Source organism: Drosophila takahashii, chromosome 2L, assembly GCF_030179915.1.
Source record: "Drosophila takahashii strain IR98-3 E-12201 chromosome 2L, DtakHiC1v2, whole genome shotgun sequence".
NCBI classification, from domain to species: Eukaryota; Metazoa; Arthropoda; class Insecta; order Diptera; family Drosophilidae; genus Drosophila; species Drosophila takahashii.
This window is the reverse complement of record NC_091678.1, coordinates 8,491,937-8,519,688: the sequence shown is the minus strand read 5'-3', so window position 1 is coordinate 8,519,688 and position 27,752 is coordinate 8,491,937. Positions and strand designations below refer to the sequence as shown.

Below are 27,752 nucleotides of genomic sequence, written 5' to 3'. Positions count from 1 at the left end.
ACTTCTTGCCTTATATTGTAACAATATATTTTTAAAATATTTATATTATGTTTCTGAAGTTTTGAAATTATATTCCTTAATAAAGAGTTGGTATCCGAATTAGAGCCCTACATGATTGGATTCAATGAGTTATTTTGAATTTTTTGTTTTATATGAACGAATTAATTAGAATTTTGAGCTTAATAGAATTGAATGAATTTGAATTTTGAGTTTAATAGAATTGAATCAATGAAGGACATGAATTCCGAAATAATTCAAACGACAATTTATTTTTAAGAAGAAGATCCCATAATTTTGTGATTAAATCTACCTGAATTTTATTTACTAAGCAACAAATCAATGTAAAGAAAGCACAAAAAAAATCTGGTAAATTCAAAAAATTCAAAAACATTATTTATTCAATTGGAAATGAATTAGAAAAACATTCAATTTATTTCACATAGAATTTAATTAAACAAAACAAAAATTTCATGGCATGCTATGATAAAAGAAAAATTAAATGATTCACGCAGGGCTCTAATCCGAATCTCTTAATCGGTCTGTCCAAATCCATTGACTACTTTGTATGAAATATTGATCTTATCTCGATAGATTAATAAGCAGTTGGCTGGGCACTAAGCAGAAGCACTCACGATTGACACCGGAGTTCCCAAGGCGCTCATTAAATACATATCCTCGAAGGAAAGGCGGAGACACTAACAACTAATTAACACTTCCAGCTACTTCCACGCCCACCGAACCGGCTAACCGTTTGCCGGCTGAATTAATGAACGAATTAAAGTTTGCGTGACGACATGAAGTGACTGCGGCGATGGAGGGGATGGGTTCTGGATGGGATGGCTCTGTAAAGACGACGTCATAGCCATCGTCACCAGAATCGCCACCATGGAAAAATCGGAGGCGGGCGACTGCCATTCAGACAGGCCAACAACACAACATCGGGCCAGCCAAGAAGCAAATGTCGTGCCAAACAAATACCACGAGAGATCGCCGAGGACAGGGAGTCAAGGAACTGGTTTTTGGCGGCAACCCCATCGCGACAGCCAGCGAAAAAGAGGAAAAAACGTACGAAGGATTCTGATCGAAGCTGGGATCACCTTAGAAATGGAGATCATTATGGTTTTAGTGGGAGATTATCATGCAAATAATGTTCACATATTTCTTAAAAAATCTTTTTTTAATGCATAAAATTTTATTTATTTAGCGAAAACAGGAAAAAAACCTACGAAGGATTCTGATCGAAGCTGGAATCACCTTAGAAATGGAGATCATTATGGTTTTAGTGGGAGATTATCATGTAAATAATGTTCACATATTTCTTATAAAATCTTTTTTTAATGCATAACATTTATTTTATTTAACGAATAACTGTTAAAGAATATTTTAGCTCATAAGTATGATAGTATGCTCTTAAGCTGGACTTATAAAGTAAGTTATAACTCATGATCCGGAATTTTTACTTTAAGAGTCCCGAGGAAGTTTAAACATTTGTATAAAGCTAAATAAGAAAATAAATGTATTACATGGTCATAATGTTCTTTATAAGGTCAACGTCTAATCAAGAATATTCACTTATAACCCGGTTTGCTGTAAGTCATAAAAAAGGCAAACGATCCCCTGAATAAAAATACCCTTTGTGGGTAGGTATATAAAGACAAAAAATTGGCATAAATGTTTATGATACAGTAAGCGGATGGGATGACGACAAACGGAGGATGATGAAAAACCGGAGGTCTAACACCGCCTGTCAGCCAAGTGGAACGTTATGCTCGTACATGCATTATTTGCTGGATCGCATTGTCTGCGAAGAAAGTGAATTGTAAATTGAATTGCATCTGATCGAAATCAGTCGAAACGGATGTGAACCGAAAACGTGTGTCTCTCGCCAGCGAAATACTTTTGAGAGAAACTGCATAAAATACTTATGAGATATTAGTGGGGGATATGGTTGACGAGGAGGAGGAGAAGGAGGAGGAGCCATTCCGCCCGAGTGACAGATGTAAAAGTGTCGTCTGTCTGGCTGACATTGATGCATTCGTATTCCCATCAGTCCATCGGCAGACGACGATTTGCAATACACGATGCACAATGCTAAGATGGCGATGGGTGAAATGAAATGCGTTGCCCCACCGCAATACCTGCGATAAGGTCTTCCCAGGGAGGCAGCCGAAGGGCCCTGACAGCCTGGGAATTGTGAGCAGGAGGGGAGCTGAAACCCATACCATATAATGCTAAATGATCTAGCAATAGCCCTTCTGGGAGTGGATATCTCGGATTGGGTTCAATGATTTTGATAATACTGGCAGATTAATGGGGATCTCTATTCATAAATTATTTGGGATATCAGTTTTTAGAACAGATAATAATAATTTTATTAGTTTTTCTTATACATATGTGATCCACATCGTAATAACTTTTAAACTTCATTAACTAACTTGGTCAAAAAACAAAAATAACTCCCTGGACAGCCATCCAATAAATATTAAATATATGTTATAACCCAATTAAAATTTCTGGATAATTATTTTCATTTGCGAAAGTTTATAAAAAAAACATTTGATCTCTCAAGTGAATGTTTAAATAAAAGTGTGCTAATTATGACTTTGCATCAAGAATTCATCATCAAGATCTTGTAAATTATGTTTTCAGGGGGTTTTTCCAAGTGCGTGTAAATAGCCGTGATTAAGTTGTTACGTGGGTAGCTGCACAACAACTAAAGAATTCATTGCCTAAGGCTTATATTACACTATTCCTGTAGAATGTTCTAAATCAGTTTCGAGGTGCGTGCTAGAAAAGGTTTTCCATCAAACTTGGGCCCATTAATCTTCCCAGGAAGAGGAAACTCCAGCTTATCGGAATGGGTAAAGTAAAAATTAACCCTTTGCATCCGCAGAAATTAAATTGTTTTCGCAACTGTTCGCGGGTCCCGAATCCCAGCACTTTCGCACCACAGGTGGTTCCAAGTGAATCTCGTGCTATCCAGACACGCAATCCACTAAGGGAAACTAACGAGTGTATTTCACTGCGGTAGCTTATTTATCGAGGGCTTCCACAGATTCTAATGAAAGCTGTCGAGAATTGAGAGGTTTTAATGGTTTATTGGTTTATGGCTGGCTAATTCTTTTAGGGTTTAAGTGGGCGACAAAAATAGAGACATTACACTCATAAAAATAATTTTCTACATTTTAGAAAATTGCCCTAAAAAAATTTTCGCCCTTGAACTGAGAAAAATTTTCTATTTTCACGACAATTTTGCCATAAATTCAAGGCAGGTGACCATAAAAAAATATTTTTAGGGTTAATTTTTCTATTTTTCTAATAATTAGGGCGATTTTTTCGATTTGCTTCGATTTGACCTTTTCTAAATCCAACGGCGAATTGCCCTAATTTTTTTTCTAAAATTTGTCTAAATACAAGGGCGATTCGCCTTAAAAATCACTCCAAAAGTGTGAAATTCGGTAGCCCAGCGGTCTAATCACTTGCGCTTTCAACTTTGCTATATGAGGACTAAGGTCGTGGGGTTGTGGGTTCGAACCCTGTGTGATTCAACTTGATTTTTATTTATTTTTTTTTTTTGTAAACGTTATAATACTAAGGACATTTTTTCGTCCGAATTTTAAATTAAAGTAGTCTTTAAACCTTTAAAACGTATGGGAGTTCTGAGTTAAAAGCATCTTTGTGTTTGCTGGCAAGAAAACGGGACTAATTGTCACAATCGTCAGGAAAAAATATACGGTTTAGTTGCCTTTAGTCAAAATATAACGTAGACCTCAAGAAAATAAGATGTCTGCAGAGTTTGTTCGTTGTCTTGCGCGATGGGTCTGTGGTGCAGCGGTAGGACGTTAGACTCTAAACCGAGAGGTCGTGGGTTCGATTCTCGCAACGACCAAAAAAAGTAAGTTGTTTTTTCTCCTCATATTTATTTCCCTAATTCGTTTACAAACATGATTTTTCAGTTCTAACGGCTGTGTTGTATAGATCGGGCCCCCCTCTTAACGCAGCTCCCATATAAGCTACACACCAATACAATAATATGAAACGGTGTCCTCCGCCGGTGTTGTTTAATTAAAGCAGCAGTCCCAGAATATAGACGATTAAAAAAAAAACATGCTTCCCAAATTCAGTTAAGCATGCTCAAACACGATTTTTTTTAATTTGTCTAATTTTTTAGGGCATTTGCCTATAAAATCAGAAAATTCGCCCTTAATTTTAGAAAAATACACCTTAAAATAAGGGCAAATCACCCTAAAAACAGGAAAATATTTCTTATTTCAAGAAAAATCACCCTAAATTAAACCAAATTTCCATCGGGATTTTTTAGAAAATTTTTCTAAATACACGGGCGAATCGCCAGCGGATACGATTTATGGGCGATTTTCTAAATCCACGGGCGAAAAGTCAGTTTTTTAGGGCGATTTAGGGTAAAAATTTCTATGAGTGTATAGGCTATTAAAATTGGAAAATACATTTTTTTAGATTAACTGGTTATCAGTAAATAACATTTTACCTAAAAATATAACGTAAAAACCTCATATAACAGGTTAATATTTTTGTTGTATTTATTATTGGTTTTAAAAAGAACATTATAAGAGAACCCCTCACATTCTTCGTGTTTTAAATGGACAAAAAGCGACGACACGAAGGAATCGATGTCTGGCCACTGGCAGCTGCCTTTTATGTGCGAGTGCCTCTCGTGCCCCTTATCTTTTTGGGAATGACAAAAGTCGCTACTCAAATCATGCAAGCTGCAAGCTGCCATCCAATAAATAGCTGAGGTTTCCCCATCCTTGCTATACAGATATCCCCCCGAACCTTGTGGATATTTCAATTCAATCAAAGGAAAACTCTGCGGACCGCTGATCATTGCCACGGCAACATGTTCATTTGTCATTGCTGCGGATGAGTGGAGCCCGAAAGGCGGTGGGAGAATGGCAACCGAGGGCGCCCAGCGGGAACGCCAACACCTAAACACCCAAGACATAAATCGCCGACGAAGTGACCCTTCCCGGTGCCAAGGTAATTGCGTACTTACCGCTCTCAGCGGAACCTGAACCTATCCTATCCTATCCAAACGCAAACGAACTGTGAGATGAGTTCGAATTCCCTCGATTGCGTGCCCGTTTCGGGAATAGATTTATCGTCTCGTTTGAAATCCGCACTTTATTTATGGCAGCTTGGCCACATTTCTCTGTGGATCTCCCCCTCTTATTCTTATTATTTATTATTCTATCAAGCGTTACACTGTCAGCACCAGCACAATTCACTGCGAGCACTTCGAGGAGATTACGATATCTGCAGGCGATCGAGTTCCGAGCACAGACCGAGGGACTACCGTACGAGGCGACCTCGGAAAACCATCTGCAGGTTTCTGAAGCTTTCTCAGAAGACTGTCTTCGGATCGGACTACTTGCAACTTGTTGCATGCAACATGTTCACCTGGGAAGTGTGCTAGTCAAAGGTGTTTACCGTGGAAATTTAAGATAAATATAAAATATAATTTTAAAATGCTAATTTAAATCTAAAAAATAATCTTAATCATAAAATAAGAACCATTTTTAAATACTGACTTGTTGCATGCAACATGTTCACCTGGGAAATGTGGTGTTTACTTTGAAAATTTAATAAAAATATAAAAAAAATTTAATGCTAATTAAAATTTAAAAATTAATCTTAATCATAAAAACATTTTTATATGCTGACCAATTGACGCAAATTGTATTTTTATTATCTTTAAAATTTCAGTCAACCATTTTAACCTATTCGTAAAAACCAATTAGATTTCAAATAAAATAGTTAGTGGCTAAACCTACTTTTCTGGTTTGGCCATTTATCAATCTCTAAGCTACATTTTGGCAAAAATTAGGCTGAGGATTAAAAATCTAATGAAATCCTTGTGAACGCCTAAAACAGCCTTGACTTTACACACTTTTTAAATCTACTTACTAAGCTTAGTTTAAGTAACGCTACTCCTCGGGTCTTGTTTCGCTGTAGAAGCCCAGATTCATGGTGGGAATCATGTTGCTGTAGAACGAGAGTTCAGCGGCCGAGGGTCGCATGGGTGGCGGTGGTTCCTGGACCAACGGAGCCATCATGGCCACTGGCGCCTGCTCGGCCATTTTGAGGGGCAAGATAGAAGCCTCCTGCGCCCGCTGCGCCATCTTGTGCTGCAACTGATGAACCTTCAGGTGATTCTCCAACTCTATTTGATGGAGGAAGCTGATGCAGCAGATGCCACACGTAAAGCTGGGTCCATGGGCCTCCAGTTCATGGCGATGCAGTTGCTCGCGTCGGTTGAAACCTTGGTTACATGTCTTGCAGGCGAACAGCGAGTCCATGTGGAGGGCTCGATGGCGTTGCAGGTCGCGCTCCCGCTGGAAACCGCGATCGCAAACATCGCATCGGTGATTGCGAGAGTTCTTAGATTGTGGCTGAGGTTTTTGCTTCGCCTGGAACGCCTGCTGCTGCTGCTGCTGCTGGAGATGCGCTAGATCGCCCTCCAGCGGAGGAAGTAGTCCCATTTGCTGCTGCTGCTGCTCCACATCTCGCCTGGTGTGAACTTGCTGGTGGGCCATCAATTTATCCTTGCGTGAGAACGAGTAGGGGCAGCGGCCACATTGAAAAGCCTTCACTTCGCCGTGGGATCGCGAGTGCCTCATCATTTCCACTGCCGTCTGGAAAGAACGCGGGCACTGCTGGCAAACGAACGGCTTGACGCCGCTGTGGATGCGCATGTGCTTGGTCAGATTGGTGTTCCGCGAGAAGCTCTTGGAGCACACGTTGCAGGTGTAGGGTCGCACGCCCGTGTGTACAATTGTGTGCTTCTTCAGATCAGAGCGTCGCACAAATCCTTTCCTGCAGTGAGCGCAGACGTATGGACGATCCGGATCGTGAAGCGTCTTGATGTGCGAAATCAAAGCGGGCCGTGTGACCATTCTGAGGTTGCAGTAGGCGCAGGCGAAAGGTGCAGTAGGATCGTGGGCGCTTCGCTCGTGCTCCTGACAGTCGGAAGGCAGGGTGAAGCCCAGATCGCAGTACTGGCAGAGGAAAGCGCGCTTGGGTCGTACCGTCGCGGAGTTCACATCCGCGGCAACGGCCTTTTGTGCCGCCATCTGGGCCGCATCCATGCCCAGCGGCATTTCCACATCCTCGCCATTCTGGCCCTCTTCCTCGTCCTCCTCATCATAGTCTTCCTCCTCGTCCTCGTCGTCGTCCTCGTAGTTTTCATACTCTCCGTCTGAGCCCAGGGCAAACTCATCCTCACTGGACTCCGCCAGCTTTTCCGGGTCAACGTCCACGATGATGCATCCCTCCTCGGGCATAAATTCTCCTGGATTGCCATTCAAGCCGGGCCGGTACTTGGCATCCTCCCTGATCAGGTCCTTTAGCTGCTCCTGCAGCGACTGCTCCCGCTCCTGCATTCCCCGCCGCTGCTCGAAGGCATCCTCCAGGATCTCCAGACACTCCGGGCAAATGAGCTCGGACAGCAACTCATGGCGATCATACTGAAAAGGGGGGTATAAAGTATTGATGTGATGGATTGTCGAAGGACACGGGACTCACCTGAACACTCCACAGAGCCTGGGAAACCTCCGCGATGGACACATCCTTGCAGCACGCCACCGAGCTCTCGAAAATATTGGGCGAATTGGCATCCGTTTCTCGGTGGCACAGCCGGCAGGTGTTCACATCCCGATCCGGGGTGACGTCGGTCTCCGGTATATGCATTTTGTGGCTCTCAGAGAACACGGATTTGCCTAAATTTACCTATTTTGGCCAATATTAGCAACAAAGCCGCACCGGCAGAAAAAAAACGCGTTTTGCATTAGAGGTGGACAGAACCACTCACGATAGTATCGATATAAAGTCAAATTTCGCAACATGTTGAAATCGATTAGCAGGGGCTATCGATATACTCTGGCACGGTGGGCTGCTTATTAAAAAGAATTGTTAAAATGTAATTTAAGTATTTTCATTTTGTTAAGAGTTTTAAATATTTTTTTATTAGAAGTAATAAAAATAAAAATTATAAATGTGAGAGCTCTACGTTTATTCATAAATCTAAAAATGAATACTTAGCCATTTAAGTAAATAGGACGAAAAATAAATTACTTCCTTTCGGGCTGACACTTGTTGAGTCACAGTTAAGGTACAAATATTTTAACTGTACCCAAGAAAATTGTAGTGATAATAAGTACCTAATATGTACATTGTACACACTTCCCTTCACCGCATACAGGTTAAACGGAAACGCGGTAAACAGGCGAAGCAAAAGCTTTTTCAATTGCAAACGAACTCTTGATTAACGCGGACGTGCGGACGTTCTCTCGGTGCGGAAATCTCGGCGAACGCGAGAATATCCCTTTTGGTTGATCAGGATTAAGTGCTGGCTCGGTTTTGTGTTTAATTGCAGTGCGTTACAAGTTTATTTGCAATTGGTCACGATCCGTTTAGTGGAATTTATTGCTCAGCAGATGCTGTAAATTACACTAGAACACACAGTTACACATACAGCGGCAAAACAACTGTTACGCCTACGCTTACGCAGCAGCAACAACAATAACAGAGAGGAATTAGCGGCGAGCAGCAACAATTTTCCACCCAAAAGGGGAAATAACTGTTTCGTGAGTTTGTACTATTTAAGCTGTTGTGGTTGTTGTTGCTGTTGTCCCCCCACAAGCATTCTGTCTTTATTATGCTCCTGTTCCTTCTGCTCCTTGCGCTCTCCTTCCTCTTCCATGCGGTTTGTGTGTTATTCCTGGAGGAATACAAAAAAACAGGCAAGGCGACGCAACCCCGTGTACATTTATGACTCTCTTTCCTGATGCACACAAAAAAATATTCTATGTGATATGAAGATAGGCTTTATCATTTTAAACATTTAAACATATAATATTATTCTCCTGCTGCAAGGAACAATTAAATACTTCCATGTCCTTGGATTACAGATTTTAATATTGAAATATTACAAATAATATTTCCTGTGTACCAGTCGTCCTGCTGACGCCGTTCCTTTCAGACCTCAAACTTTACCTTCGCCGCCTTTTAACTCCCATGAGTTCCACTTTTTTGGCCGCTAGGTCCCTGTTGATTTTAGGTTATTGGGATTCCTCACTTTCCCCAGTTGCCATAGCGTGTAAGATAATGATTTTGTGCGTAAATAATTTACGACCTTAAAGAGGAAAAAAGAGAATTTATAATGTGATGAACTTACAAATATTGTGGCCTAAATACTATACCTTTTAAACGCATGCTTTAAATCAAGGGACTATGTGCAAAATGCTTAGAAAAGAGTGTTATTTTTATTTCTATCTTTATTGCCAAAGATTGGATTTATATTTTAATAGTTCAATTAAAAACCTGTTTAAACGGATGGTATCACAGTACTGAATCAATAAATATCACCCTGCTATTCGATATGGTGTATAGCCTGCGAGACTAGTTACTTAAATGCATACATTTGTATACAGTGACTTTAAACATAGCCAATATTGCAAGTGACAGGCACATAAAAATCGTTTCAGGTTTTGTATATTATTGAAAAACAAACAAGATTAAGGTTCCAAACATTCCACTCGCCAATTACGCGGGAGACAATGATCATTCGACGAGGAAAGTCCGATCATCAGATCTAATGAATCGGTGTCGTGACTCAAGTTGGGTCTAGTTTTAGAACCCTCCTCCGCTGGCGGCTCTATACTGTGCACTCGTTGACTTTGAACTTGACTCGAAGCGCTGACGCTAAATTGGCTGGCAAATTGAGACTGCAGGGGAGATCCAGACCCGGGTCCGGAATATAGTTATTCTCCACGCCCGTCACATGCGTACGATGGTTGTAGTAAAATAACGCCTATCACTCTCCAACGTGGAATCATGCCACAATCTTATCAGCAACCTGAGCTTATGCTAGCTGAATGAATCGATGTTCCGCTGTCGCACACAGAAAGCTCTGCGGCGATTGTCAAAAAGATAATGAAAACCAAACCCCCTTCATAACCCCTTCGAGATACAGAAATTGTAAACAAAAAGTCAAACATTTCCAGTTGACAAATTGATTTCAGCACACTGGCAGGAAATTCAACCCGAGTTTAAATGGCAAGAGGGGGTGTGCATAATGCTTTTGTGAAATTTCTTCATTTGCATTCTATTCACTTACAGGCTGTAAAACCAAATGAGTAGTTTTCATTACATTTTTTTACTCTCTATAATAACCCCAAGTACCCACTGCTTAATGGGTTCTCGGTAATAAAGGCTCTACTCTTAAACAAAAAGAACTAAGTTGCAAGCTAGGTTTTATTACAAAGTAAATTAAGTTAAGCTAAACAATTTGTTTTAATATTAGTGATATTGAACAGAATAAAAACAAAACATATATTTAAGGAAAGAGCTAGTTATGTATTAATCATTGAGTCTTTGAAAATATATGAATATTTCCTTGATAATCAGAAACCTAGTAAGCCAGCAATAAGCCCCTCCCAAAAAGTACGAAAAACGATAAATACCTGGAAATATTATCGCCAAGCGTTTGTTTTCTGCAGAATTAATAACAGAAGCCGTTTATGACCCATTACAGAGCCGCAATATCGGGAACCTCTTATCGTATTGCAAATTATATACAAAGTTAGCAGTCATAATATGATGTTAGAAGAAAATTTGTATAGCATTAAGATTTTCGTACATGCTCAGGAAAAAATCAATGAAAGTCCAAGGCAGTTAATGCCCATTACCTCTGATCCCGGCGCTTGATTAAAGCAAACGACCCATTCAACACGTAATTACTCCCCAAAAGGTCACGCCAGTATCAACAGTTTGACATCAATTCGCAGCTCAAATAGCCTAAAGTTGTATCTGTAACGATTATTATAATTGTCATAATTGCTATTGCCAACATTAGAAGTCGTCATAAAGAGTATCTTATAGGTCGACAAAACAATTGAAAATAGGCTAACATTCTGATTAGAGCTAGCGGCTGAATTTAATATTGAGATGATGTGGTCGTAAAGATAAAAGGATCATGTGACAAATTTTGAGCAACAATTTACCAGTCTCAAGTAGACTTCTAATTTTTGAAGTACCCTTGGCAACAGGGCAACTGTTGAATAATACACGCAACATTTTGTGGGTAATAACTCGAGTTATAGTTATAGGGTGTGGAGTAAATATGTCCCTATAGATGAGCTTTACCCTGTATGTCAAAGTCTGAACTGTGAGTTTCAACCGACTTTTGCCTGTACTACTACGTTAGTTAGTTAGTGTATCTATATTTAATGAGATAATGAGTTCACCTGCTAATTATTCAACCAAAAGTTAGAAAAGTAACAATTATAATTTCTGTTAGCTTAAATTGGGTTTGGTTGTACCGGCGTATCATGTTTTTAATGTTAAGATTAGTCCAACATAAGTATTTTATTATTTTGTGTAATCTTTTGATTAGGTAGATCGGGCGATTTCATAAATATTGGAAAAAACTGTATCTATAAAAAGATTACCATACCCTAAACCAACAGTAATCTTTAAGCGAAAGTACATACCTCTTTTGTTCGCCACTTAAGGCATATCACCAACTGTTGAATACTATTCTGATCTCACGAATCTTTGTACTATTCGTCATGGTTTTACCAAAAGCTGATTAAGAAACTTTTCGGCTCTCAATCGAACGTTTAACTTATGTATAATACAAGCGAGATATCAAAGTTCAGTGCCTTAATCCAAACAAAAGCAGTTGGACAATTGTTGATAAGCCTTTCGCAATTCCCAGTTTAAACGGTTCCACCTGGCATGGGTCTCTTCAGTTTTATTTGTCCAATCGGCCGTATCGGACGTGTGCCGACCTTGTTAAGGTTGTCAAAAGGTTTGTTACCAGAGGGATATCGCTCATGAATTTATAATCGATCTTGAGATCTCTAGAAGTGCTGCCCATAAAGCATAAGAACCAGCCCACTTTGTGCGAAACCCTTTTTTTGTTGTATTCTAAGTGCTTACTTTGAATGGGCCATTAAGTTTAGAGCTGAAAAACGCATGCATGATAATTTATTGACCAATCAAGGCAGTATGCAAATTAGAGACAATTGAATTATGGAACGATCCCGTAATAATACCAAGTCTGTTTATATTGACTTGATATGATTGAAATTAGCTAAATAACGAACGTTGATTTTCACTAATGACATGGGAGTTGTAAACAGGGAACGAAAATAACTGTTATTGTAAATTTTTCATACAAAAAAATCACGCACTTAGAAGGGTCCTAAAAATTTTTTAAATACACCACAATTTTTATTAGCCATTGTAGTTTACAAATCCGTAATGATTTTTATTTTTTTATTTTTATAATAAAACTCAAAAAATAACTGTTATTTTTTGATTTTTATGAATAACAGTTATTCTCTTGACATTTTTGAAAAAATGAAATAATTAAAAAAAACATGATACCCGTGCTTTTTTAAAAAAGGCAACCGCGCATATTTTATACCTATATTTTTTTAAAATTTTGTTTACCCACAAAATCGCCATAAATCAAGTTTGAGTTTTATTTTGATCACGTCGAATAACTGTTATTTGTCAACTTTTATTATAAAACTCAAAAAATAACAGTTATTCTTTGAGTTTTACTTTACAAATCAGAAAATAACTGTTAAAGTGTGATTTTTAAAATAAAACTTATAACAGTTACGTTCCCTGGTTGTAAATATCGATTCAAAGTAGCCAAAGATCACACTGATTTTAGTTTTAGAAAGCTAGGCGTAAAATGTCCATTACCAACAATTTGTTTAAAAATAGTTGTCCTAGCCTAGATTTGTTCCACTAGATTTTAAAAATTCGTACTCAAAATAAATTTTTTTAATTCTTTCAGAAGGACCTTTTAGCTTTTCAAAATGGCTTGCACCTGCGAAGTAATTGGTCTTGCCTGCGTGGTGGCTTTAATACTGAGTGCTATGGCCAAAGCTCCCTATCAAATGCGCATGATCTTTATATTCTTTGGAGCGGGGGCTATAGTCCTGATTTGTGTGCCTTTTATGATCCTGCGACCAAGGGATTACCGAAATGCGCTGTAAGTACTTTATCACATGACTATTTTTATTTTTTTTTTATTTATTTATTTTTTATTTATAGCTTCCCATCTTGGTGCTTCCGGCAGCTGTGCCGCCTAATGGGCATCACGATGGAGGTTCGGGGTCTGGAGAATGTCCGTAAGGATCACGGTGCAGTGGTGATCATGAATCACCAGAGTGCCGTGGATCTGTGCGTGCTGGCCTACTTGTGGCCAGTGATTGGCAGAGCCACTGTTGTCTCGAAGAAGGAGGTTCTCTACATACCCTTCTTTGGCATTGGAGCTTGGCTCTGGGGAACTCTGTACATCAATCGGTCCCGCAAGACCGATTCGATCAACTCGCTGCAGAAGGAGGCCAAGGCGATACAGGAGCGGAACTGCAAGCTGCTGCTCTTCCCCGAGGGCACTCGCAACACCAAGGACTCGCTGCTGCCCTTCAAGAAGGGCTCGTTCCACATCGCCCTCCAGGGCAAGAGTCCCATCCAGCCGGTGGTCATATCGAAGTACTCGTTCATGGACGACGAGAAGAAGACCTTCCGCCCCGGCCACGCCCTCATCCACATCCTTCCAGAGGTGTCGACCGAGAAGTACCAGAAGGAGCATATTCAGCTGCTGATCGACGAGTGCCAGTCCATCATGCAGACGGAATACACGAAGCTGAGTAAAGAAGGCCTAGCCTTGAGCTCGAAGAAGCAGTCATAGGACTGGTTAGGCTACGAATTAACTCAGGTTACATGAAAATAATACACTAGTTCCTGCTAGAGGATTTAATTTGTATTGAATCTACAAGATTTTTCTAAGCGTGAAAAAGAGGAATCAAAACGTAAGGGACGTGGACCATTTGCCTACTATTACGCTTCACTGAATCATGTTATGGGTGTATTTTCGATTAATATTAACTGTTTTACCTCCAGCACATTCGTGTGTATGCCTAGAGCTTTTTTTGTGACCAAAAGAAAAATCACAAAAGAAATTTTTACAAAAGAAGAAAGAGCACATTTGTTAGATGTTTAGCTTAATGCGAATAATATATTGATTTATATGTGAATAATGAAATGAGACTATTTAATAAAACATTTCGCAATGAACAATAACAGATTTTAAAATAAAAGTGTTTGACGGGGATTTTATTTTTGGCGCTTTCAAGAACAAGAAATTGGCTTACAAGAACCTGGCTATTTCACAACATTTTGAATTCTAATATTTCTGATAATATTTTAAACTGTAGTTTAAATGGGCGGACTTTTTAAATTTGAAAACATATGTTTCCAAATTTATAAAAGTTATCGTTTGTGTACCATCCGCAGACAAACAGCTGTTTCTTCCGATATCGATTGGCGGCAATACAAAAGATAAACAAAACATTTTCTGTTAATTTATTTTAATTTTATTCGTTTTGTTTTGTAAACCAAGTTTCAATTAAAATGTCAAGTGGCGAGATAAATCTTGGATTGACTGGAGATTCACCGCCCGAAGAGGAGCCTCCCAGTGAGAAACTAGAATCAAAGGAATCAACCGGGGAGCAGCCGGAAAAGCTGTACGACATCAACAGAATCCGAACTTTTAAGGATGTTCCCTTTCTAATAAAACGCATGGAGAGCGAGGACATGATCGTGACGTATGGCACGGCGGTTGAAGAAGTACAGATATTGCTGAATTTCCTGCAGGACAAGATTCCATCCGGATCAGGAATTGCCCTTCGAATCACAGAGCACACGCCAGCCTCTTGTCTTCTGATTCTAGCGTAGGAGTCATGCTAACTGCTATCCCTTTTCTTTTATCCGAATTAATGAATGTAATCTTGCAGGATACTCAACCACAAGTGCCACTTCTTTCCCACGGACAAGATGATGCTCTCCCAGGAGCTGCACGAACAGATGTGCGCCGCCGGAGTGGACTATATTGTGGCCAACAAGCATTTGTCCGTGTCTCCGTTGCATTTTGAGAGCATGTTTACCATCCTGGTCTTAAAGGAGGTCTGCAAAATGTATATGGTGAAGCATAAATCCAGCGATCTTAATGTATCTACCAAGAAGTCCCTCCCTGCCAATATGTGCTATACTATTACAACCACCGGAAGTACAGGAAGCCCAAAGATTGTACATGTGCCCTACGAGTGCATCGCCCACGACATTGTGGCGCTCAGGTAAGTGGTCGTTCAGCATATATATGCCCAAACTAATCGTCATTTTCTCCAAGCCAGAAGCTCAACATTTCTATGGCCGACATCATTTACCTTGGAACACCCTGCACCTTTGATCCCTTCGTGGTGGAGTTCTTTCTGGCTCTGCAAAATGGTTCTACTTTACTGACCAGCCGGCATTCTATTAGGGAATCTCCCAGCAAGTTGCTATGTGCCCTCTTTCCCGACAACCTCGCCACGCCGGGCATTACAATTCTGCAGATGACGCCGTCACTGTTCCGGCAATTTGGAGCCACTTGTATCAGAGATCGAGTGTTGAGCAGGTCCAGTTCACTCAGGTGCGAAAAGATTAGGAAAAATACATATATGGAATTTCCTTGATATATTTAAATCCTTTTTAGAGTGCTGCTCCTTGGCGGTGAACCGTTTCCCTCGAGTGCTGAGCTCGTTACTTGGATGGATTCGAGTGTCCTGTTGCAGAAACACATTTGCAACATCTACGGAATCACAGAGATATCCTGCTGGAGTCTCCTGCACATCGTGCAGTCTCTACAGACACCAGTGCCTTTAGGCACGCCCATTGACGAGGATACGGTTATAAGGATTGAGTTCCAGAACGACAAGGATTCGAACCAAGGAGAGCTCTTTCTGGGCAGTGCCACGCGGCGTTGCTATATACCACAGATAGATGACAAAGTGGATACTTCAAAAGACGATTCCGGCATTTGTTTCAGAGCGACTGGAGATCTGGTCACGCGGGAGAAGGATGGTACATTATTTTATGGGGAAAGAACAAACGATGTGGTGAAGAGAGCCGGAAATCGCATTAGCTTGGGTGAGCATTACTTCTCTACTTAAAAATAATATAAGTTTATAAATTACCCTACATAAATGCAGGTTTAATCACTCGCAAAATACAAAAGTGCCTACTCAGCAGCGAACTGACGAATTGCCTTTGGCTGGAGGATTTGCAAAAGCTCATCTGCTGCATTCGCACCTTAGAAACAAAGACCCGAGTTCAACAGCGGGCCCAGACCTTTGACATACTCTCCAAGGTGTCGATTGCAGAGCAGCCAGATAGGTTTGTCTACCTGCAACACTTCCCGTGCAACGTTCATGGCAAACTGGACAAGCAACAACTGCTCAAGATGTGCATTCCCCTTGCTCAACCCGCTCAGCAAATATTGAAGAGCTATCTGCACGATAGACTGGAATGTGTGGAACAGACTGATGATACAGCGGCGAAGAGGCAGAAAATGGAGAGCACTGATCCCTGTGGCTATGACTTGAGCTTTCGCCAGGCGGGTGGCACATCCTTCCACGCCATCACCATTTGCCGGGAGATAGGCCTTCAAATGTGCATCGATGATGAGCAGCGTCACCTGTTCGAGATGCTGCTGGACGAGAACGTACCCTTACGAACAGTCTTAAGGTTCTTGGACACGGCAAAGTTGGTGGCCAACAGTATCAAGCGGAAGTCCGGTGAAATGGCGGCAGTTAGTTCCTGCCAAGGCGGCTTGGTAATCAAACGAATTGAACAGCCGGTCCTCAAGCTTCAGTTTCACTGGAAGGTAAACTTCGATAAGTGCATAGACTCCCCAGTAAATGAATACGAAGGACGCTTCATTTGCGTGGGCGCACATTCCAAAATTTTGCGAACTCTGGATCCACAGACGGGCAACGAACTTAGTGTCGTCAGACTGCCCAATCGCATCGAGTGCAAGGTGACCTTTCTCAGCGAGCAGCTTGCCATGGTTGGCTGCTACGATGGTTGTCTGTACGGCTTCAATCCCCAGAACGGCGACCATGTGTTTTGCGTGGGAATTGGCGGCATGATTAAGTCCCAGCCCTTGCTTACAGCCGACGGTCGACGAATCATAGTTTGCAGCTATGCAGAGGACTACAACGTCTATTGTTTATCAGCAGAGCGGCAGGAAGTCCTTTGGTGCCTGAAGATTGGCGAGAAGGCTATCTTCGCAGGACCTCTGGAGTTGCCCAGCGAACAGTCGCTTATCATCTGCACTTTAGATGGCAGCTGTTCGCGTGTGGCCATCACCGATGGCTCTGTGGAGTGGACGCAGAAGCACAGGGAGCCGATTTTCTCCACGCCTGTTCTTCTAGAATCCAAGTCCAATATCTTTCTGGCCGCCGAAGTTGCTGGCCGAGTGCACGCTTGTCATGTGGGCAACGGAAAAATTGTGAGTACTATATTTCTGATAGCACTTTTAATCAGCTTTAAGCTAATAAAATGTTATTTTTTTAGTTGGCCACCTACACCGCAGAAGGAAACATCTTCTCCTCGCTGGTGGTCAAGACCCCGCCAACTTTCATGGGACATTCCTTTGTGGTCTTCGGTTGTATTGATAAGCATGTCTATTGCCTGCGTTGCAAAACCGCACCGGGCGCCAAATCGGTTGATTTCGAGCTGCACTGGAAGACCAACGTGGGTGCTCCCATCTATGCAACGCCCAGTCTGCTCACGGTGCAACCCAATGGACTCCTGGCTTGGTGCGGCGCCACCGATGGACGCGTCGTCCTGATGAACTTCAGGAATGGCGAGATTCAGTGGTCAGATAAACTTCCCGGCGAAGTGTTTTCCAGTGCCTGCTATATTGAGAGCCTTCGACGGGTGTACGTGGGATGTCGAGATAACTTTCTGTATTGTCTGGGCATTTAGATATTTACTAAAATACCAAACAATTCCATTTACAAAAACTAGCAACCTAAAATTAATATAAGATATTGTGCCTTATTGTGTTTAAAGAGTGCATTTAAAATTCATTTTCGTGAATTAATATCAATAATAATAATAATGTGTCAAATATTCATAACATTATCAGAATAAGAACATTTAAATAATATAGTGTTATTTTGTCTATAGCTACTATTAAACACCAAGCTTATAGGCAATTTATAATTTCCTTTTAAACTTGACAATAAATAAATAAAGAAATAAGTTTTATTTTGTATTTAAGATTTTTCTTAATCATTTTAAAACTTATATGAATTTATATCAAGCGGAAGAACTAAACCAAAAAGCGATTGTTCCCCTAGCTTCCTTACTTATATTATATTTTAAGATATTATATATTTTTTTTATTTTAACCTATATTTTAATAGTTTATAAGAATCACATTAGAAGATTAACAATCCGGGGCGCTGCAGAAATCTCTCCCAACTGAATTTTTTACACACTTTCAGTTGCAGATTTCTGCAGCACTCCGAAATATGCTTCTCCTTTGAGATTCTTTCAATTTGTACACTGGACAGATGTGTTCATCTGTTCCATCGGTGGAGTCTTCGGAACACCTCTGTGTCCAGATCAAGCCGCACCTGCTGCATTGCAGGCAGCACAATGATGTGACTGAGCACTTTGACTTCCTGCCCTTCAGCTCCTCCCGGATATCCTTGATGGCTTGTTGCTCTCGGTGCGTAAGCCTTGGAGCTCTGTACAGGGCAGTGAGCGACCTCCTGTGTTTGGGAATCTGCTGCTCTTGTTTCTTGCGTTGCTTCCGTTTTTCCCTTTTTTGGGCAATCAAAGCTTTTCGCTTCTGTTTCCGGTTAGCTTCCAAAAGAATTTCTGTGGGTGACTTAGCCTGTTTGGCAATGAATGCTGCCCAAACTTCCCTCCTTTTTTCCAGAAAGGCTTCATTGAAGTCAATACGTTCATAGTGGCAGCTATCGCCAGAATTCTTTGAGGCTACTTCCTCCTCTGCTCTTTGCATTTTGCTTTTGTCCTGCATTATCTTTATTCTTTTTTCTCGGGAAAGCGCCTCCAATTGGTGGCTTATAAATTGGAAATTTCGCTCCAGGATTGGGAGGTTTTCCTCGTATTTATCATCAGAAATGTGTTTGCCAATCGATAGTATCAGGATATTGTAATGCTGAGGATCATATTTATATTTCCTAAAAATCTCTAGTTCGTCCTCATTTATAGGCACATGCCTACCCATGATCATTTGCTCCATTCTCTCCACGTCCTGATCAAAAAGCCTAGATCTCAACCAATCCATTTGGGAACGGATGAAGATTTCGTGAATAGGCTTTATCGGGGAAGTGTCGGTATCAGATGATTTTTTAGGCATTGCATACCTATTTGGTACCTGATAACTGGCCCGAATAGACCTATATGAAACTTGAGACCTTCTAGATCCTGTTTCTGACCTTCCGTCTATGTTTATGTCGGCTTTAAGCTGCTTGACATGATTGTGTAATATCTTTTGCACATTGTGAATGTATCGCCACTTGAGAATTTTCTTTAATTTGTGCGCATCCTCAGGGGTTTTAGCTATTCCCGAATACTCCTTATGTTTACCCAGCAAATCGCCCAACACTGCATTTATTTGATCCCGTTGCCTATACTTTGGTAAAAGGTTTAAAGTACTATTGGTTTGTAATCTCGTGGTATCGATTTTTTTGTGAAATCTTTTTGGTTCTTCTAAAGATATTCTTTTTTGCTCGTATAAACGGTTGATAATCTCGGTGGCCGTTGATGACATGGGTAGCAGTGGCTTTGTGGACAACCTTTCTACACCATCCAATGGTTTAGCAGAGGTTGCTCCAAAAGGAGTGGATGTTCTCTGCTTTACTAACGGAAGGGTGTTCCTATAAAATATCGCAGAGTCGCCTACACTCATAAAAATTAATTTCTAAATTTTGGAAATCTCGCCATTGAATCGGCCTACCTTTGAAAATAGAAAAAAAATTTCTTGTTATTAGAAAATTGGCCTTTGAATACAGAAAACCTTTCTTGATGGAAAAAATTCAAGAAAGAATTTTTCTTAAAAATAGAAAAATGAAAATCTCATATGTCTGTTTTGCCGTCGCAGCCAAAACATTTTTGTACGTATTTTAGGACAAAATCGCCTTTGAATATATGAATGAAATGACCCTAGAATATAGGAAAGTAGCCATTGACTTCCTTCGGCTGCCGAATGTTAACGACAAGAAAAACGAAGTGGGACGAAGGGCCTACTCGGCCCGACTACTATCCGGCTACCGACTTCTCTGATCCCCCGAGCGTCAGTTGTGAAAAAAATTCGTGAGTGATGGACGTGATTTTCAAGCGGATAAGAGGTGAAGCCTTTTTCCGAATATTCAAAGGTATGTAAATATGTATATAATTTTTTGTATAGCGGGCGTACAATTGTATGTATGTAATTAAAGGATACATTTCAAATCTCTTTAACAAGCGTATACCAATTTAGGTGAATTGTTTTTTAGCTAAGAGCTACGTACATACATACATTTGTACATAAATTTGTGGGTGTACAGTTCTATAATAACTTTATCTTATTACTCGCATTTTATTTATTTTTCAGAGTGAAAATACCTGCAGTTGCAACAGCCAAATAATTGGTTTGTCGAAGCTGTAATTTTGTTTTAAAACCTTCTAAGGTAAGAAAAATATGTTGTATTTGTTTGACATACTTATGTATGCATGTAAATATCTATGCATGTACGCGGCTCACCCGATCTGAAACCCGATTTTCAACCCTTTCATATTCTGCTCCTCTCTCTCGCTCGCTTGACCTACGCGTCGCGACGTTTCTCTCTACTCCTTCTTAAAATTGTCATGATCTGACCTGCTTACATTCGGTCTCCCTTCGCGCAAAGGACTGTATGTAAATATATATGTATGTATGTGGCTCTTTCTGAAATTAGATTTTCAACCCTTCCTTCTTCATTTTCTACCTGTCTTGCTCCTCTCTCGGTCGTCTGACCAACGTGTTTGTATTTTGGCTATTATTAACATTACATTATTATCTATTATCTAAAAACATCTATCTATTCTTATCTAAAAACAAATCATTGATATCCCAATAACTCTTTTTTTCCAGATGAGGAAAGCCGAAGAAAATAATTTTTTATGCCTGCAACTACATATTTGGTTATAATAATGTTTTCTTAAGTCAAAAATGTGTTATTTAAAATTGTTTAAATGTTCAGTGTTAAATGTTTTAAATTTAAATAAATAAAATATGCAAAAGAAAAAACCAAGTTACATTTTATTTTTAGGGTTTCAGTGTTAATATAAAACTTCCCTTCAAGAAATATTATTTCTTAAATCAAGAAATAAAATTTCTTGAAAGGAAATTTAAACAAGAAAGAATTTTTCTTGTTCAAAAGGTGCCTTTCTAAAAAACCCTTTCTTGTTTTAAGAAATTTAATTTCTTGAAACAAGAAACAAACCACCTTTGAAACAAGAATCGCCTTTCTTGTTTTAAGAAATATTTTTTCTTGTTTTTATGGTGGCTTTCTAAAAAACCCTTTCTTGTTTTAAGAAATTTAATTTCTTAAAACAAGAAATATTTTTTCTGGTTTTAATGGTGCCTTTCAAAAAAACCATTTCTTGAAACAAAGGTGAGGTCGCCTTTGGCAAAAATTCAAGAAAGAATTTTCTAGATTTTAAGGAAATTCTTCGATTTTTTTTTATGAGTGTATAAGAGGGTTGTACTTTGTGATTTCAAAATACCTTGATGGGATTACTTGGTTGGTGCTTCTATTTTCTAATTCCATTTCATTGAAGCTTTCATCAGACTTTTCTTTTCCTTTAACAATTGAACTTTGCCGCTTGAAGTTGTGAGATCGGAATGCGGATCTTAATTTTTGGTAGGTACCAGAATGATTAATTGATTTAGTGGTTTTCGAAATATCCTTAGAAGGCTCATGTTGTGCTTCTTGTTTCGATATGTCGGACCTTAAAATCTCCTCTTTGGGCGTTGGGTAATTTCTTTGTGCCCTTTTATGGCTTCCCAGCCACAATTTTATTTTTGGTAATTTATTTTTTAACAAATCTTTGGACTGGATACTTTTTTTAAATGTTTTGATCCTTCGGTTTTTCTGTTTTACCTTATTTTTATGTTCCTTTGCCTCAGTAATTGAGGGATTTACTTCTTTGGGAACTGTCTTATTATTGATCTCACTTGTAGTATTTTTATTGCGAGGATAAACTTTAATCTGTACCTTTGTCGCGGGTAATTCATCGGTGCTTCTTGAATGAAACACTGCAAAGTCGTTCTTAACCTCAATTGAAGAATTAATTGAATCCTTATTTGCTTTATGGTTTAATTCATTAATGGTATTCTGATTCTTTGTTTTTTGGTGAAATTCTTTCGAGTTTTCATTACCCTGAATTGAAGAAATAATGGTATCCTTGTTCTTCCTTCTTTGGTTTAAATTCATTGAGTGTTTATTAAATGTAGCTTCCTCTTCTACAAGTTTAGAAAAAATAGCCCCCAATTCCTTTTTTTTGGGAACCTTGTAAGGTCCTTTTGGACGTGGAATTTTTATAATTTCACTGTTTTTCTTTTTTGTTTCGCTTTTATTGTAGATTTCAATAGCATTAAAGAACTCCCATATAGCTTTTTCAAAGGAACTTTTTGGTGTACGTCTTCTGGACCTATTTTCCCTTCTTCCATGGATTTTCATCATATCCTTTGTAACTTTCACACATTCTTTAGCTTCTGTTAAATTTCTGTTAGCTAAAATTCTTAAAAACTCCAGTTTAGTTTGTAAAGGTCCATCGTGAGTATTTATTGGGGTTTGAGTCCAAAAATGCTCAATAATGGATTTTTTTAAGTTGTTTAAACTTTTTCTGAGAAATAGGCTGTGTGACCTGTGACTTTTTAATTTCCGTAAAAGATTCCTTAGCCTTCTTTTGTTGCGTTGCTCTAGCGTATAATTTTTTTGCAGCTGTCGGTTTTGACTCCGTATTAATTTAATGCATTGAGCTAGCATGGATCGATTCTGATGGAGAGTCATCTTATGAATCGTCTTAAATAAAGTGCTCTTATCCGCCAACAGACTGTGTAAGCTAGTTTGCAATCGATGTGCTTTCGTCTTGTGCCTCTTAAAACCCTTGTATTGGAGATTTTTTTGTTGTATCCGGTAAGTGAAAGGTCGACCATAATTTCGTTTGAAAGCCATGCTTAGTATGGTATCGCAAGTATAAAACAAACAAAACCCGGCTCAAGAAAAATAAAAGAAAAAACTGATGTTATTCTCAAAGTTTCTGCGAAAGCCTAAAATCTACAAATGTCTTATATATTTAAAATCTTAAAAAATATTTTTTTATATATTTAAAATTATAAATGAATTAAACAAAAAAAAAATCCTTTTTAAATAATGTGATAGTGTCATAAAAATTAGATATCGTTTTGAGACCATGAAGAAAATCTCGATACGTTTCACAAAGAATCACTCAAATACCGAAAATTTATAACTTACCCCAAGTTTAAATTTAGAAATTTTCTGAAAAATCTCAAAGGATCCCAAAACTTTTTTTTTATAATTTCTTCAAAGTTATATTTATTCGATTTTGTAAGATTAATTTTTCTTGGTTTTCGCTGATTTCTTTAGGATCTCCGCTGCCTTGGCCTTGTTTAGACGCATCTGCTCCAGGTCCTTTTCCCTCTGAGGAATCACTTCCACGGTGTTGGGTATCCGAGGACATTTCTCTGGCTTTGAAGTAGCGAACTGTGAAGTAGAAGGTTGTTCCGCATCCGCCACTTCCGATTCAGTTGGAGACTTTCGCTTGCCACGTTTGGGACGGGAGGTTGCAGGCTCGCCTTCTACATTATCACCTGCCACAGGAGCAGCCTTAGCCCGTTTTGCGCGTGTCACCTTCTTTGGCTTCTCCGGCGTGTCATCGATCTTTCCCGACATCTTATCAATCGCCAGTTGCACACGTTTACTGACTTGTGGCTGCTGAACTCGCAAAGCACTCTTGGCCGTAAAATAATTGCGGATGGATCCCTGGATCTTCTTTTCGTTGATCTTTTTCATAACCGGCATGAGAATGTCATCGGTTTTCGAAGTGGTCCAACCGAAGGACTTTCGCGTGAATTCCCTTATCGATTCCACGTCCGGTGTGCCCCAGCTGAAAGCATCCCGATTGTCGTCGATCGTGGGATCTAGATAAGCCTCCACCACAGCCCCATTGGGGAATCCCTCGTGCAGCTCGATGTTCTTCAGTTTCTTGCGGAGCGAAAGTCTTGCTGAGCTGCCGGGCGGAAGATTACTGTTCTTGTGTGCCTGCCACCAATCGCGAAACTTGATCAATGTCTGCAGCACCGATTGATTGCAGGCACTTGGGACACTCGCTTCCTGGCCGGAAAAGGAGGCCAGAATCTCCAGGGCCGTCACAGCACCAATGCCATGGATTCCGGTGGTGTAGTCGCTGCCCACCAAGCAGGCCAGCTGGATCAGTTTGCCCCTGTTGCAGTTGAACGTTTGCTCGATTTGTTCCGCCCGAAATTCCAGCACATGCTTGTTCTGGGCAAAGAAGTTCTTGTAAACAGTTCGACCGCCGAACAGCCAGATATCGCTGTCATCCGTTATGGTGCCGTGGGTGAGATCGGTGGCGTTGAGGAAGGCGCATTGCGCCTCCGCCTCCATGGGCGCAACAATGTACGGGATGCCGAAAAGGCGCAGCAGCTCCTGGCAATCGATGCTCATGCGCTGACTGATGGACATCCCCATGCGGTCCTGCCGGTTGCGTTCGATCTCCAGCTCCTTGCGTTCCTGGGCCAAGTTGCTGGCCATTTCATGCAGCTCCTCGGAGGTCTTCTGCGACTTTAGGGCTTCGGCTGCATCCTTTATAAGTTCCTGCAAGAGTTAAGAGCAATTTTAGTATTGATATTTAATATTCAACGAATCTTTCTTAAGCTTAACAATTTACTTATTTATTTTCTAATTCGACACCTTGAAAAAGACCAAATTAAAATAAAAATGTATCTAAATTGACACCTCAGACGAGATGAAGGCCTTAGCTGCTAGAGCTCTTAATCTTAGTTAGCTTATAGTTTTAACTTTAAGCTTGCTTTATATAAATAAATAAATAAATAAATAAAAACTGATTATTTTTCCCTTAACCCTAAACTTACCTCAGGATCCACAGTCTTTTTATTTTCCGTCTCCTTCGTTTCAAAGAGTGACTTTGAAGCCTTACTGGATTTTTTCGGGGAAGATACCTCCTCATCACTATCCTCCTCCCCATCATTTGCCCTTTTACGTCCAGACTTTGGTGTTCTTTTTCTGTAGAAGGGCTGCGGAGTCTTGGGTGTTCCAGGAGGCGTTTTATCTGCCGCTGGAGATTTGTCGGGCGTTCGCTTGACCACATAACTGGTGTCGAAGAAATCCTTAATCGACTTGTTCTTGCAGGGCGTTTTGTTCGGTGAAATGCGGTTTTGTTTATTATCGTCGCTGTCGCACAATTCAATTACTTCCTCCTTGGAAACGGTTTTCGTGGCTTTCGAGGCCACTTCATCGTCGGAGGATAAAACGATGGCACTATCGCTTAGTTTCACTTGATCCAGACTGATGTTTTTAACTTCGGCCATCTTCATTTTTAGATCATCTAATATAGAACTTAGTTCAACCTTGGGTACTTCTTTTGCCTCCTCAGTTAAATTTAGTTGAATGCTTTTAACAGCAGCGGTTTCCTTTTTTAAATCGCTTAAAATCGAGTCTAGATCAGGTTTCGGTTTTACTTCTGAGGGAATATTTTCTTGGCTGTCTTTCACTTCGATAATTTCATCAAAATGTTCTTTAAGTTGAGTAGTTTCCTGCATGCTTTTATCTTTGTTGGGTTTATCATTATCTTGAGAATCCAGTGCCATTTCCTCGCTATCTTTAACCTCTATAAAGTCATCATCATCATCATCGCTTTCCTTGGCATCCTTTTCCTCAAATATATCCGCAAACAGATCGTTGGAGTCCTTTAGGTCTTTTGTGATGTCTACACAAATCTGCAGGGTTTCTTTATCTTTAGGTGGCTCTTGGGATTCCATAACTTCTTCCAAGTCTGAATCGGTATCTGTATCTACCATCTCCACCTTATCCTCGTTTGGACTCTTCTTACTTTCCTCAATCGCTTGGGAGATCTGCCTGCTCTCTTCGATGGCTTGTGATATTAGTTTGGCCTCCTCAATCGAATCGTTTGCCATGTCTGCGGGCACAGTGGTGGTCTCGAGCAGCTTCTCCAGGCTTTGCGTGTCATTGAGCTGAGTGTTTTCCATGATGTTGCCCACTTCCTCCTTGTTCATTCCGCCGTATTCAATCATATATGCCCTAGCAGGTCCCTTGGCCGCATGGCGCAACTGTTTGCTTTGAGCCCGGTTTAGCCGCAACTCTTGATCCGAGTCGTACTCGTAGTCCTTCTCGTCGTACACCTTGGTCTCCTCCATTGACATGGACAGAGCTTTGGCCAAATCCTCATCGAACTCAGTGCCCAGGTCAGTATATTCCTCAGACTCTTTTTTGGTGGAAGTGCTGGGCTTCTCCTCCTCCTCTTCGGGCAGCTCCTCAATCATCTCTACTTTCACCTCCTGCTTGGTGCTCTCCAGAGCCTTTTTCTTAAGATCCCTGACCAGCAGAAATCGCGTGTGTTCATCCGAGCTGATCTGCCGGGTGCTCTGTTCAATGGCCGTTGGCGTGACGATGCCCTCCTCGCTGAAGAAGTCGCACAGCTCCGAATAGGTGAGCGTGTGACCGCCCATCTCCTGCTCCGCCTGCTCCAAACTCTCCTGAACGGCGCGTCGCTTGAGAAGCCGCTTCATTTGAAACGAGGCAAAGTCGTCGCTGCGGGCGGGCAACTCGTGCAGGCGGCCCCACGAGGATTGCTTGCGCGTCTCCTTGATGTCCGTGAGAATCTCGTGCCGCACATCGGCGGGCAGGTTGCGAAAGTGCTGACTCTTCACATCGATGGCCTGCAGACTGGAGTTGTAGGAATGCCGAGCGGTTGACTCGTCAAAAGAGCTATCTGAGGCGCTGGTGTCCTGTTCGCTTTCGTCGGTTTTATCCACTTCCGCCGTTGCAGCCGGAAGTTCCGGCAGCTTGAACAGATCATCCTCGTCGTTCTTCTTTGCTGGCGGTGGTCGCTTCACCGGAGACTTGAGCAGAAGCTCCGCATTCTTGCCCAGCGCCTGCTGCACCACTTTCTCCTTGGCCAGGGATTGCAGAAGCAGCGCCTGAATGCGATCTGCTTCGTTGCTGAGCTTGTTCCTCTGCTGCTGGCGACGGGCCTGGGTAGGTCAACCAAAAAATAATAATAAGTTAAAGATTTATCCCAGAGGAAGCTACCAAATCAACCCACAATGGTGTCCCTTTTGAGCTGCGGCACACAACCATCGAATATGAAAACCGGTCGCACACGATAGTAAAGCAACTTGCAGAGGCGGTGGAACAACCCCAGTAGGTGGGCATTACTCAGGGCCGATCCCTTGCTGTCCTGAAAGCCCTTCACCACCTGATGCAACCAAATAGAGATATCTGCAAGGGAAATACAACTCCAATGAGAAACTATTTCATTAAACTGCGCAATCCAAGCTTACCCACTGCCAGAATTTTACCCTCCAAAGTCTCCACGGGCACAGGTTTGCCGCACGGCTCGATGAGCTTCCACAGGCCCGTAACACCCATTGCTCCAGTAAATATTTCCTATATAAAACATGCAAAATAATAAAATATATACACGGAACTTTTTGCAATGAGCTTGGGAGACGCGGCTTCGATCGGTTTAAACAGCTGTTCGTAGTGTTGGAAAGGCACGTGTCAAAG

General features: G+C 40.7%; 5 protein-coding genes across 7 annotated transcripts; 2 read left to right on the top strand and 3 right to left on the bottom strand.

Annotated features, from left to right (window-relative positions):
• Positions 1-5,698: 5,698 nt before the first annotated feature.
• Positions 5,699-7,848, bottom strand: prg (piragua). The gene is made up of 2 exons (XM_017149376.3): positions 7,561-7,848; positions 5,699-7,502 (listed from the first exon to the last, which is right to left on the bottom strand). Exons 1-2 carry the CDS (start codon positions 7,723-7,725, stop codon positions 5,964-5,966), a joined length of 1,704 nt encoding a protein of 567 aa, XP_017004865.2. The 5' UTR covers positions 7,726-7,848; the 3' UTR covers positions 5,699-5,963.
• A 447-nt stretch (positions 7,849-8,295) lies between these two features.
• Agpat2 (1-Acylglycerol-3-phosphate O-acyltransferase 2) lies at positions 8,296-14,159 on the top strand. 2 transcript variants are annotated; one of them, XM_070219735.1, is made up of 3 exons: positions 8,296-8,621; positions 12,851-13,048; positions 13,111-14,159. In XM_070219735.1, the coding sequence occupies exons 2-3, from the start codon at positions 12,873-12,875 to the stop codon at positions 13,748-13,750; spliced, it is 816 nt and encodes a 271-aa protein (XP_070075836.1). In that variant the 5' UTR covers positions 8,296-8,621; positions 12,851-12,872; the 3' UTR covers positions 13,751-14,159. The 2 variants fall into 2 exon arrangements, with proteins under 2 accessions (XP_070075836.1, XP_017004870.2); XM_017149381.3 differs by lacking the exon at positions 8,296-8,621 and having other exon boundaries at positions 12,768-13,048.
• A 231-nt stretch (positions 14,160-14,390) lies between these two features.
• Positions 14,391-18,153, top strand: Aasdh (Aminoadipate-semialdehyde dehydrogenase). 2 transcript variants are annotated; one of them, XM_017149383.3, is made up of 6 exons: positions 14,391-14,792; positions 14,856-15,194; positions 15,248-15,529; positions 15,593-16,026; positions 16,089-17,389; positions 17,455-18,153. In XM_017149383.3, the coding sequence occupies exons 1-6, from the start codon at positions 14,473-14,475 to the stop codon at positions 17,866-17,868; spliced, it is 3,090 nt and encodes a 1,029-aa protein (XP_017004872.3). In that variant the 5' UTR covers positions 14,391-14,472; the 3' UTR covers positions 17,869-18,153. The 2 variants fall into 2 exon arrangements, with proteins under 2 accessions (XP_017004872.3, XP_070068978.1); XM_070212877.1 differs by lacking the exons at positions 16,089-17,389; positions 17,455-18,153 and having other exon boundaries at positions 15,248-15,532; positions 15,585-15,886.
• Positions 18,154-18,388: 235 nt separating this feature from the next.
• LOC108062570 (uncharacterized) lies at positions 18,389-20,542 on the bottom strand. Its single transcript, XM_044394928.2, has one exon. It carries the CDS (start codon positions 19,826-19,828, stop codon positions 18,389-18,391), a length of 1,440 nt encoding a protein of 479 aa, XP_044250863.2. The 5' UTR covers positions 19,829-20,542.
• A 2,947-nt stretch (positions 20,543-23,489) lies between these two features.
• mus201 (rad2 superfamily protein mus201) lies at positions 23,490-27,733 on the bottom strand. Its single transcript, XM_070212870.1, has 4 exons — positions 27,527-27,733; positions 27,289-27,464; positions 25,079-27,217; positions 23,490-24,800 (listed from the first exon to the last, which is right to left on the bottom strand). Exons 1-4 carry the CDS (start codon positions 27,612-27,614, stop codon positions 23,520-23,522), a joined length of 3,684 nt encoding a protein of 1,227 aa, XP_070068971.1. The 5' UTR covers positions 27,615-27,733; the 3' UTR covers positions 23,490-23,519.
• Positions 27,734-27,752: the final 19 nt, after the last annotated feature.